This window comes from Pseudopodoces humilis, chromosome 1, assembly GCF_049639895.1.
Source record: "Pseudopodoces humilis isolate 2021_Gansu_Grassland_sample_001 chromosome 1, ASM4963989v1, whole genome shotgun sequence".
NCBI classification, from domain to species: domain Eukaryota; kingdom Metazoa; phylum Chordata; class Aves; order Passeriformes; family Paridae; genus Pseudopodoces; species Pseudopodoces humilis.
In genome coordinates, this window is record NC_142200.1 from 54,933,613 (window position 1) to 54,945,771 (window position 12,159).

At 35.1% G+C, this 12,159-nt stretch overlaps 1 protein-coding gene across 1 annotated transcript in view; it reads right to left on the reverse strand.

The window, feature by feature from the left end:
* Positions 1-1,335: 1,335 nt before the first annotated feature.
* Positions 1,336-12,159, reverse strand: part of TMX3 (thioredoxin related transmembrane protein 3) — a 29,446-nt gene continuing 18,622 nt past the window's right edge. Inside the window, exons 12-16 of the mRNA XM_005517296.3 lie at positions 11,856-11,909; positions 11,486-11,542; positions 7,963-8,092; positions 5,739-5,807; positions 1,336-4,367 (exon numbers count right to left, since the gene is read on the reverse strand). Coding sequence (XP_005517353.2) covers positions 4,101-4,367; positions 5,739-5,807; positions 7,963-8,092; positions 11,486-11,542; positions 11,856-11,909 — 577 coding nt within the window. The 3' untranslated portion in view covers positions 1,336-4,100. The remainder of the gene's footprint in view (positions 4,368-5,738; positions 5,808-7,962; positions 8,093-11,485; positions 11,543-11,855; positions 11,910-12,159) is intronic.

Consider the following 12,159-nt stretch of genomic DNA (forward strand, 5'->3'; position numbering starts at 1 on the left):
TTCCATCTCCTAATACAGCCCAAAACCACCCACGATTTTGGTCAGGACAGTCATCAACCCAGAGGAAGACTACACCAACTTTGCCACTGAGCTAAAAAGAAATTCTATTCCTCTTACTAGTAATAACCTTAGAGGTTTCCTTGCTTCTCTTTAAAGGTTTTATAGTTGAAAGCCACAATTCTCCATTCAAAAAATGCTTTATGTAAAATACTTGCAGTCTATGTATCCTTGCATTTTTCTACTCCTCAGTGTATAAACAGAAGGAAGTTTGTTAGCAACAAGAGAGTTCACATCAACTGCTAAATGGTGCTTTGTCAGTAAACTGTATACAGGATAGTCACAGTAATCCTTTAAAATGGTTAAAATTTTAGAAATCAGAGAATTGTTTCAGGAACATGTACTGCCTATGCATCTTAGGAAAACCTCCCAGGAGCCAAACAAAGCATTCAGCACAATACTGTCAAAATTGTCTTTGTTGGTTCCAGCAATGTCAGGCACCACAACTCTGTGTGATTCGATCCATTAGAGATATGTTCAGTGATGAGAACAAAACTGCAGAAAATGCTCTGCTCCCTGAGATTTGAGAGCCAGTACCAGTCTGTCACAGGATAATGCAGCCTGAAACATCTGTAGTCTCAGGAAATTTCAACAGCTTAAGGGAAATACATTCTGGTTTTGCACCCTTTTCACTGACTTGAGCTTTTGGCTGTCAACAATTATCCACCCTCCCACTCCTCCAAATACAATTGCTTCTCCAAACATGCTGACAAAAGAGGAACAGGGTAAATTAGTTCTGGATCAAAACAGAGCAAGCTGAAAGTTTTATTTAAGTAATTAATGAGAATGAAGCACTTTTGTGCCATCTTCATCACATCTGATGTCTAAGAGAGCCATCCTCCCATCCTTTAAGCAGTGAGCGCCACAGTGTGGACAAGAGCTGCTAAAACAGCCCAGGTAAATAATGAAGCAGCATGAGGTTGTGCAAGTCCAAGTGCCAAGACTACTCAAGTGCTTCCAGAAGGAAATGTAAGCTAGGACAGGATGACTCAGATTACAGAAACTCCTGTAGGTCGGGTATTTTAAAACCTCTTTTTCTGAAATTCAATTGTGCTATACTGCCAGAGTGCTCACTAAATCACAGACAAGCAAATATAAACTCCTACCTCTAGACACTGTTTTAAAAATCCTGCAGATTTTTAAATCTGCATTTCAGTACTGCATGACTGGAGGCCTAAAGTACACTTACAACAAACATCCCAGGAAACAGCCATGTACACAACATGCAACATCTAAGCTCAGCACTGTAAATTAATCCAAAGGAAACAAGCTCTTTTAAATCCTTTTTATTACAGAAAAACAAAAGGCTTACACTTGACTTAAAAAAAAGCAGCATTATTTTTTGAATCCAAAGTTATTACAGTCAAGTTGCTTTAAGAAACCTCTAGAGACTGAAGGAAAGAATAAAATGCCCCTCCTCAGACAGCATTCTAGATTATTTGTGTAACCACACCAAACTCCTTAATTTCACATCACTTCTGACACCCAATATATGACCTGTCCCTGTTTCTTCTCCCTATGACTTGTTCAACATAGCTGAGGGAAGGCCTTGATGAAAACAACAGTACATTTCAAGTCAAATTTTCAACAGTTCAGTACATGTCTGGTAGATATTAGAGTTCAGAAGTGACCAACATACAGGCTTTCCTTCTAACTCCAGCTATTAAGTGCTACAGTTTGAACAGATCCAAATGTGATCCATTTTTTCCACAATATTTATCATTATTCAGGTCCACATCTCAGAATATTTCCCAGCGAGTCAACTGGCTACTACTGATTATAAACACAAACAAAAATAACCACAAAAAAGAAGGCTCCATGTTGAAATAGTTCTTAGCAGTGCAGCAGAACTTAGGTATTTTTTTTTCCTTTTCATTACACTCCAGAGAAGGAACAGCACCATTCCAGTGACCACTTCAGGCTTTTTTAAGTCAATAGCTGCAGGTTTCCAGCCTGAGCCAACACTAAATAAGCAACTGATCTGTACGAAAATATTAAGAAAAGAGACAAAGAAAACATACTACTGCCTTAACAGTCCTACATTTTGGCTATCAGCAGAGTTGTGCAGAAGTCCAAAGAAATTTACAGATTTTTCATTAAGTTTTAAATTTTTTTTCAATAAACAACTCAGAAGCTCAATACCATTAAAAAAATACCCCTTTCTAAACACATTTTTAAGCACCTATTCCTCATGTATATGCTAAACCTATACACCTCAAAGATTCTACCAAAAAAAAAAAAATCAACAAAAAGCAAGAAAACTCAAGTCACTATGTACAACTGGTTATAATTCAAAAATTTAAAAAAAGGTAATTCATAGAAAGAAAACACAGAAAAAAAAAGATTAAAAAAACCGTATCAGATACCTGCTACTCAGTGTTCTGTGACCTTATTTATAATTTCTCCTCCAAAAAAGAAAAGATTTGTATTCATAATCAGACAAGGAATTGTTTTAAAAAAAATTCTTAATCTGTTTACATGTTGTTTATACTGTTTGATAACCAAACTCTTTCAAATCAGAGATCTACTTAAGGTACTCTGCATGGCAACCTGAAGCCAGCTGTTACCACACTACTTAAACAGAAGAAACAAGTTTCTTTCCCACAGAGAAAAATGATGCAATACTTTTTCCCTGGTTATGATTCTACAGCATCTTCAAATTTACTCAAACACAGAACTTGTCTATTTAAGCTTACTCATGGTTACTATTTAAAATTCCTTAATTTAGTACTATAGCATAGCAATTTCTTACATGATCAAGCTCCTCCTTATAAGGAGGATATAATATTTTGTATTATATACTAATATAGCCTTAAAAAAAGAAAAAAGAAAGAAAAAAGAAAAAAAAGGGAAAATCCCAGCATGAATAGTTTGAGGAGGAGCAATACAAGTTATGTTTTCCTGGTATCTTCCATGACATTGATGCCAAAGGCTGCTTTATAGCTTATCACAGGAGTGTTTTAGCCCTGAACACAAATTAGTCCTTTTCACAATCACAGGTTTGTATTAAAAGTGGTTTTTATGATGAAACAGGTAACAAAAATGTTTTATACTGATCAATGTTAATATTAAGCTCCATTAACTCCCTCCTCCAGAGTAGGTAACAGTCTCAAACAAAACTACCTAGCTCAAAGATATATAACAATCTCAAGTAAACACTGTAAAATAAATATATACCATTCAAAAAGCTTGTCATTAGAGAGTTATACAAATAGTCAGAAGGTGTTCATATCGATGTCTTCCTTTACCAAGCTGTGCTGCAGATCCAGGAAATTTACAGATCTTTTGCACTCTAAGTGTGCAAGCACTCACAGAAAGTAATTAACAGGCAATCATGTTCTAAAAGGTTTTTTAACGTAATTTCCCAATATTTTTATCTGCTAAAGCACTAATAAACACTTAACTTAGCATATAATTCCAACATCCTGTATCTAGTAAACGTTCTTGACTGCTAATAATTATATTATTACATGGTAGAACGATCCTCCAATTCCCAGAAATTTATATTTAATTTCAGGAAATAGAAAAGTTTGTTGTTTTGGTTTTGTTTTTCTTTTCCCATTATAATGTCCAACAAGTACAACATGTGACTTCTTAGAAAACTTGTAAATTGTCTTCAGCTATCAGGCTCTGAAACATTTTATAGCTCTCTTAACCTTTCCTTGTTTTCAGCTTTAATTTTATGAGTTTTAATTTGAATGAGTGCATAGCTGGGCTATATCAGTAGCAGTTCATCGCATATAGTAAGGTCGACTAACATCATCTCTGTTCGGGAAATGAACAATTCAAAACTTTTACAAAAATGGTGTAGAACTGTACCTGAAAATTTCTTCAGTTTAAATTGCTCTTTGTTAATCTACTAAGGACAATTAAGAGAACATCCACTATTTTTCTGTCAATTTCTGAGAAAATGTGAATACATGCAAGCCAAAACTACCATTATGCAGATAAAACAGTTCTCTTTCATGAAGATAATCAATAAATGACAACCGCCAATAAATAAGTCTGTTTTGAAATTCTAGAGAATTCTCTTGTTAAACAAGTTAGTCCTTTTTCTTTTCCATAATGTCTTTCTGTTTAAGCTCTCCATCTGAAAGTTCTGTGTATTTTTCACTCTTTTCCTCCTCTTGTTCTTCCTCACTGCCTTCATCTGTGAGCTCCCGATCACCACTTTCCTTTTTAGCTCCCTCATGCTCAAATACCTCTCCCTCTGTATCAGCTGTGCAGATTCCGTAACACATGATGCTGATGACCCCCAAGGGTAACCCAAAGAGGAAGCATCCCAGCAGTGGTGAACTCTTGAACACAGACTGTTGAAAGAGAAAGTAAAAATCACTTTTGGTGAATATATAATGCATTACTTCTCTTATCACTCTGTGTATTTATTCAAATAACATCCAAAATGAGAATCGGTATTTTTTAGAGGGATCATGGAATCAAGTAGGTTGGAAAAAACCTTTAAGATCATGAAGTCCAACCTATGACATAATATCACCACCACCAAAAGCACAGCACTAAGTGCCACATCCAGTCTTTTCTTAAACACCTCCAGGGATGGGAAATCCCAACACCTTCCTGGGCAGCCCATTCCAATGCCCAATCATCCTTTCTGTCAATAACCTCTTCCTACTGTCCAACCTAAACCTTCCCTGGCTTAAGATTGTGTCCTCTTGTCCTAATAGATCTCTTGTTTTGGTTTTTCTGCTTGTTTGATTTGGGTTTTATTATTGTTGTTGCTTTGTGTTTTGTTTTTTTTTTAATAAGGTTTGTTTATTTGCTTTCTTCTGCAAAAACAGCAAGGAGTCCTCAACTTCAACAATTTCTACTACAAGTTCACAAAAAATGACACAGAAGTTCAAATATTACAATATTGCATTGGGATAGTTAATGTTTACATGCCAACTGCATAGCCTATGAATTCTTTGAAGCTTTAGAAAAACTTGGTCTAAGAGTGTTAAAAAACACTTCGAAGAAAAAAGTTTCATCTCTTACTTCTGTCTTGTTCTCAAAATTTAGTCTGCAGAAAAATTCTAGAGAGCTTCCTGTTGAGGAGTAGCTTAATGGCACAGGAAGAAGGAAACCTCAGAAACCTCAGAAACTGGTGGCTAAATATTGTACTTTCACAGAAGTTTGGAAGACACTCATTTAGAAACAAGTGAGTTTCAACTTAATTTCACAGCATAGGTTTATTTGCTTGTGCAGGACAAGTGAAGAAATGGATTTGTGTACGTCTTCCCAACAAAATTTTGTTAAGCATAATTAACTTATGAGAAAGATGATAAAAATGTTTTCTTTAAAACTACACAAGGAGTAGTATTTAATCCCCTTATGCTCTAAGCAATTAAATCAACAATGTAACATTCCTCAGAAGAGTGAAATTGTATGTTTCAGGAAAGGATATCAAAAGGGTCAAGGAAAAGATCTTGAATTCTCTCTGTTCTATCCCTTAATACATGTCAGGCATACAGAAGAGCAGTGAAAAATGAAGAAACAAAATATGTTGAATATTTATTACACATATTATTACAAAGTTTAATCCAGAAGTTAATTTGGCTTAAACCTATACATGTAATATATACAGTATAAAACAACTAATATAAAAATAGTTCTAAAACCCTCTGAAAGTATTTGTATCCTGATTGACAAGGGCACCATCTAATTCAATGAGAAATAAAACTCACCACTATAGTAGACTTGGCATCATAGATTATTCTCTTGATTCGTTGCAGAAGTCCATCACCACCCTGGGCCTGAAATTTCAAATGGAACCATGTCAAAACTGCGGACACTTTTCAGTTATGATTCCAAAAGTTCATTCTTCAGACCTTGCAATCTTAAGGCCCTTTAGAAGGAAATGAAAAGTAATTATTCTTACATCTCATGATGCCCAGACACTCCAACTTGCCAAGCTTGGACAAAGATTACTCAGTAGTCTCATGAAAAAGTCTCTCACAATTGTTTCAAACAATCAGTGCCAACTTGGACAATGGGCTGACTCTCTCTCTCTTACCATAAAGAAACACTAACAAAAACTAGCAACTGTCCCAATGTAACAATGGTAAAACTGCAGAGCTCTTCTGAACTTTCCTGCAGCTGTTAAACATCCACTCAGTGATTATGACAGCACAGTTAGAAAAATCTAAGAACTAAGCAAAGAGGAGATATGAAGGTGTAATAAATAAAACCTGTGTCAAGCAATGACAGACTATACCTACACTGCCCCCTAATTGAGCAGTGTTTGAAATAACTACATGAATCAGAAGGCAGTTTGTCTGCTGAACAGTACCAGTTTTCACCTTCCTCGAGTAGCCAGAGAAACAAACTCAATGTTTGGAAGTCAACTCATCAGCACATGATCTGGCCAAAACCCCTCAATAGGAAAAAAAGTCCACAAAGATGAGACAGACTCACAAAAAGTTACCTACAGAGTCTTACAGAATAATAATAAAGTCCAGGTGAATAAACCAACACTTCCCAAGGAAGAGAAGGGGGAATAACACACTTCTCATAAATTTCTCTGTGATTCAGAAAGTCTGCATCCTATTAGTTGTTTACCAGCATACTTTGAAGACTCTCATTCCTCAACAGCTGCACAACTTCTTGGGCAGAGGACTCAGCCAAAGTAATGCCATTTTATGTCTACAGACACCTTAAATACAGACCAGCTTAAATGAAGTCATATCCTGTATTTTTGTATTGTACAGAGATGTGAATTTAGACTGACCTTTAATCACTCTAGCTGAGATACTGCAAACAAAAGATAGAAAGACCTAAGTGACACTATGGCAAAAAACACGAGGCTTCACAAATGATTTTTCTCCAAGTAAAAAAAAAAACAGACAGAAACCAATTACATTTGTTGTTTCAACCAGAAAGGTACATACAAATAGAGTCTAACAGATGCTGATAAATCAATGCACTTAAAAAACATTCAAAAAGTGAACAAAGAACCACCAAGTTATAGCAATACCCATAACACTGCAACTGAAAGCATGGCCAGTGAAGTCCTGAACAACACATAAATCCAACTATACCATGTTCTACATCAATCAGAGAGATTAAATAAACCCAAGTACCCCATATGACAAACATCTTCTGCATTATTTGCCATTACCAACCAATGACCTAAAACTGCTGGTGTAATGTAAAGTTAGCTCAGCTAACACAGGAAGCACTCAACCTTTGGCTTAAACCACAAACAGGCTTCTCCCAGGAGGCAGCCAAATTGTTAGCTATCAGCTCCCCTTCGTGGCAAAGCCTTCTTTCCCCCGAAGCACAAGTCAAAGTTATGCTCCATGACCTCTTTCCTCATCCACAAAACAGTCCAACTTATGGTACACTGAGGGAAAAAATACTCAGAAATTATCCCAGTCACCAATTCCAATTATTTTAATTTTGTTATTTTAACAAAAGACAGCTCTTATTTTAGTTTTAGAGCAGAGAAGAGAAAGCTTGTGTCCATTTCTAACATTCAAAGCAAGTATAACACTTTTTTTGAATCTGAAGTTGTAATTCCTCCAGCTATTTAATTTATTAATTTTCCACTGAAAAGAAAGGGTGCAGTTGAATTATGCACTATAATTCAAAATTTTAAACAAATGCGTTTAATGCAAACCAGGAGATGAATAAAAATCTCTCCATCTACAACTGCACCAGTAAAAGGAATATCAAAAGAAGCCAGTTAATATTATGCTATAAACAAAAGAAAGCTTGCTTTGTACAACATGCAGCAGCATGACTCCAGAATTTACAATGGCATATTCAGCGACAACACCCAAGACAGTAATACAGGACAGGAATATTAAACACATGCATAACTATCACAGTAACCAATTTTTTCCCTTACTTTAGCATCTACGGAAATAAACACTAACCAGTATATTCCAAGCCACTATGAAGACTTACTTCAGCTGTACCATCCAGGATATTGTTAATAAACTGAACCATGTCTTCTGTGGTCTCAATGTGCCTATCTGGTAGAAAATACTGCTGATTGGAGGTATTCAACACAACAATAGTAGGGATTGTCAAGTCACTGGAAACACAAAACAGAAAGTTTATATATTTAAAGAACTACCATATAAAATACTGCAATTCAAGTAATCCCTACATCATTGCAAAAGGAAATCCATTAATCTTCCTTTCATGTTTGTTCTTCATAGGAATTCTTTAAAAACAAGAAAGCAAGAAAAAAGGGGAAAGATACTTGGCCTAGTATGGTATGGACATGAATGGTATGGGCATGTTTCTCATTAATATTATTTTCCTTCACATCTGTGTCAGTGATGCTGTTGAAGCTTTCAACATTTTACATACCCAGAACAACTTTAAATCAGGTACCTTATGACTTTCCAAATAGTAAGAGATCACAGCAGCCTTGTACATGAAATGCATTAAGTATTTAAGCTCACAAAGGCAGAAGTGTAACTCAAAAATGTAATCCCACACAACCATTGTCTAACTCATCACCTTTATCAATCAGCCTCCTCTGGTCAAGTCGAAAGAATAAACCATGCCAAGCATAGCTTTTCTACAGCTCTTTTAGATATGGTTTATGAGGAACAGAGTTTTTAAAGAATTATTACTCTGCTGTTAACCTTCATGTGCATGTGCAATAAATACATCATAATTGGAAAGAAAAAAAAAAGGAAAAATGTTGGAAATTATCTCTGGACGCAAACCAGTTTAATCTTCTGTTCACTGTAGCACCAAATTCAACATAAGATCAAGTTTAGGAAATTTTAATATTGCAAAAGTACACTGCTCAAAAAGGAAGATTTAAATACATTAAACAAAATCTCTGTAGTCTTTATCAATTTTCTACAATTCTGTCAGTAATGAATTCAAGTACTTCCTTCCAAGCAGAAGCAATGCAAACCTTGTTTTTGTACGTTTTCACCCTTGTCTAATAGTGTCTCATCCATGTACCCTTGTAATCCTTGGAAAATCAATGACAATTTCAGTCTTACCTGTGGCTATCAACTGGTAGTAAATTATTTAATGAAAATACTAGTTATTTACTCAAGATGCCCATTTTTCATTGGAGTCATTGAAACTATCCTAAATTTTCTCTCACATTTTAGAGTTTTTGGTTTTAATTCAAATGCAAACATAAAAGTTAAAAAGTTTATAATACTTATGTATCACAATTTTCTGAACTTCTAGAAATCTGAATACTTAAAGATTTAAGGTACAGACTCTGTTCCCACTACTGAAGCTGAAAGCATGGTGGCACCTCAAAAAACATAAGGGCAATTACAGGATAACAAAATAATGCCATCCTTTAAATGGAACTTTACAAAAAACAGCCAAATAACACAACTTTGTACATCGAGGCAGCCTGCAACATAACAGTCACTAAATATAACGTTTTCACTTGAATTTTTTATTCTTTTCTTACTAGGGACAAAGAAGAAATCTAAGTATAAGGTGCTCAAACCAAGTCAGGTGTTTTTGGAAGCATCTAGTAACAAGCTATCAATTTCTGCCAAAATATGACCTTCCAGCCAAAACAGAACAAGTTTTATTAATTAGATGCAGAGTTTCTGTTTCATTTGACAGTCTGGTAACTGATGTTCTTGGATGTGGTTGTAGAGCAGCTGAAAGGTAACCTCCATATACAGATTCTTTATGCTATACAAAAGCTCACAAAAGCACATTTAATGTGTTACTTTCAAGAGCAGTGGAGAGTTCAACATACAGCTATAGCAGACAGTGATTTTATACACCTTAGCTTATAAAAATTCAGTAAAATACTGAAAAGCATTTTTTTAGGTAAAATTTTAGGTAAAATTATGTATTTTAATTAAAATACATAATATTCTAATTTATTATTTTGTGCATGGTTTCAAATGTACTATTTCTAATCCAACAAAAGCATGTTCATACACTGCTGAAAAAACAGAAGAATTAGAATGTCTACTAATGAAGTTACAGCCAAGTCCATAAATATACTTCTATCAAGGTCAAATTCTATCCCCAGAAACCATACAATATTTTGTCCTTTGTAAAGAACACAGAATTTGCTCCTATGTGCAACGGTAAAAAGTGTTTTGTGATACATTTCTCATTATTCATATTTTTTCTATTTCCACTTGCTGCCATCTGGTGTCAAACTGAAGCAGTTGCAATACTTTTATTTTTTTAATTCAAATTTAACTCATGTAACCACATGAACAGCCACTACTTTGAACATAATTCACTGCATTCTTTTGCAAATTCCTACTTATGCTTGAAAGGCATACACAGGGTTTAGAAAATAATTCAAAGCTGGTGAGTACTTGAACCAGAACTTTCCATATACTACAAAGAATAAAGTTAGGCATTTTGCAGATTCACTTAAACAACCCAACCAACCAGACCAGACTACATCACTACCACTCCAAGTGGCAGTTCTGCCTTCTTTCCCTTCATTTCCTTCCTCCCAGGTATCTCATCTCATCTCCCTCCCCTACATCTCTGCACATTCGTGCTGGTACTCAGCAGAGTAGAGCCAATAACATTGTTGAATCAGCAAAATAACTTCCCTACTTGCCCAGACAAAAAAGCCAAACACTTTTCTGACAGATAAACAGGATGAAACAGCTCAGCAGACAGACATAAGAGCCTGCACAGGAGAATCAATTAAGCGAAGAAGGTCTCACTTTTGGCAATTATAAAGCACTAGCTTTATAATTCAATCAAATTCATATAATCACATAATTTTAATGGAGAGACATTTGTTTTTAAATCAGGTCTTAATCTACAGACATTCTACAAAAATACAGACCTTGTGCTTTTGGGTCCACATGAAGCTTCTTGAATTTTTAGGGGCATGACTGCATGCTTAATTAATGTTTTGATCCCTGAGAAATGGATTTGGAAAACTTACAGAATTGTAACACTGACTCCTGGCTTTTCTTTCTTTCAGAACTCCAAAGGCCAGAGGAGAAGTAGTTAACTACAAATGCTAAGCAACTCAACTCTCTAATTATGCATTTTTTAGAACAGGATCATAGTAAGGGCAACTGCCAAGCACCTTGTTAAACCACTTATATTTTTCAAAATATACCATGTACATATCAAGCACAGACAGCATCTTCCATGTATTCTATGCTTTTCTGAGAAAGTGCATTTCTATGCAAGTCGTAAAAATACATCAAGAAGGAAAGCCTCACAATTCTAACAGTTAGTAATTTAACAAAGTAGACCTAAAAGATAAGCTTTTTCAATCAGCATTATCAGTAAGCCAAACATCTAACAATAAACTATACATTTACACAGTTTAATTCCACAAATAACTGATATTATGGTACAGGCTGAATTCTGATGACAGTGATTTTTTCTTGAGTCATGAAAGCCAAGAATTTTTTGTAAGATTATTTCCAATTAAATACACTTGGTAACAAACGCAAGAGAAGAAAGAATATTCAAATAAGAATTTACTTACTCCATTAGTAAACTATTAATGTAATCATTTCCATCCATATGGCCAAACTGGAAGTCCCTGTAAGAGAAGTGGTTAAAAATAAAACAATGAAAAAGTGGATTTCACAAAAGTGGGTTTCACCAAAAGTTCTTCCTTAAGTATTTTTCCTATACCTGAAAATGAGGGCACACAGTAATTCAAAAAGAGTCATGATCTAGAACACAGCATTATGAAACACAGTCAGTTAATGAAATGGTCCTATTAAATATCAGTATAAAAATACAAAAGCAGGCACTGTAATGTTTTTCACCTAGGAAAAGTAAGTGAGTACTGTCTTAGAAGGATTAATGTAGAAGCCCAATTAAAACATCAAAGTACCATGTGTGCCTACCTGTGAAAGTGATCCCGATAATCTCTGGCAACTTCCTGAATAATAGACTTTAATCTGGAAGGAAAAAAATTGGCATTGATAATCCAGGATAGACTCTTTCTAAATACAAACAATAAACATTGAGATTTCTCCAGTATGCAGCAACAAGGACTAACAAAAAACACCTTGTTCATCTTGCTTAGTTCCTAAAGGTTGAAAATAGCTACACAGTACTTGAACAGTATTTTTCTAGTCTGTATATGCAATCGGAAAGGGACAAGGGAAGGTCTTGTTCCTCTCAGTCTCTTCAGCAAACTCCAACCCC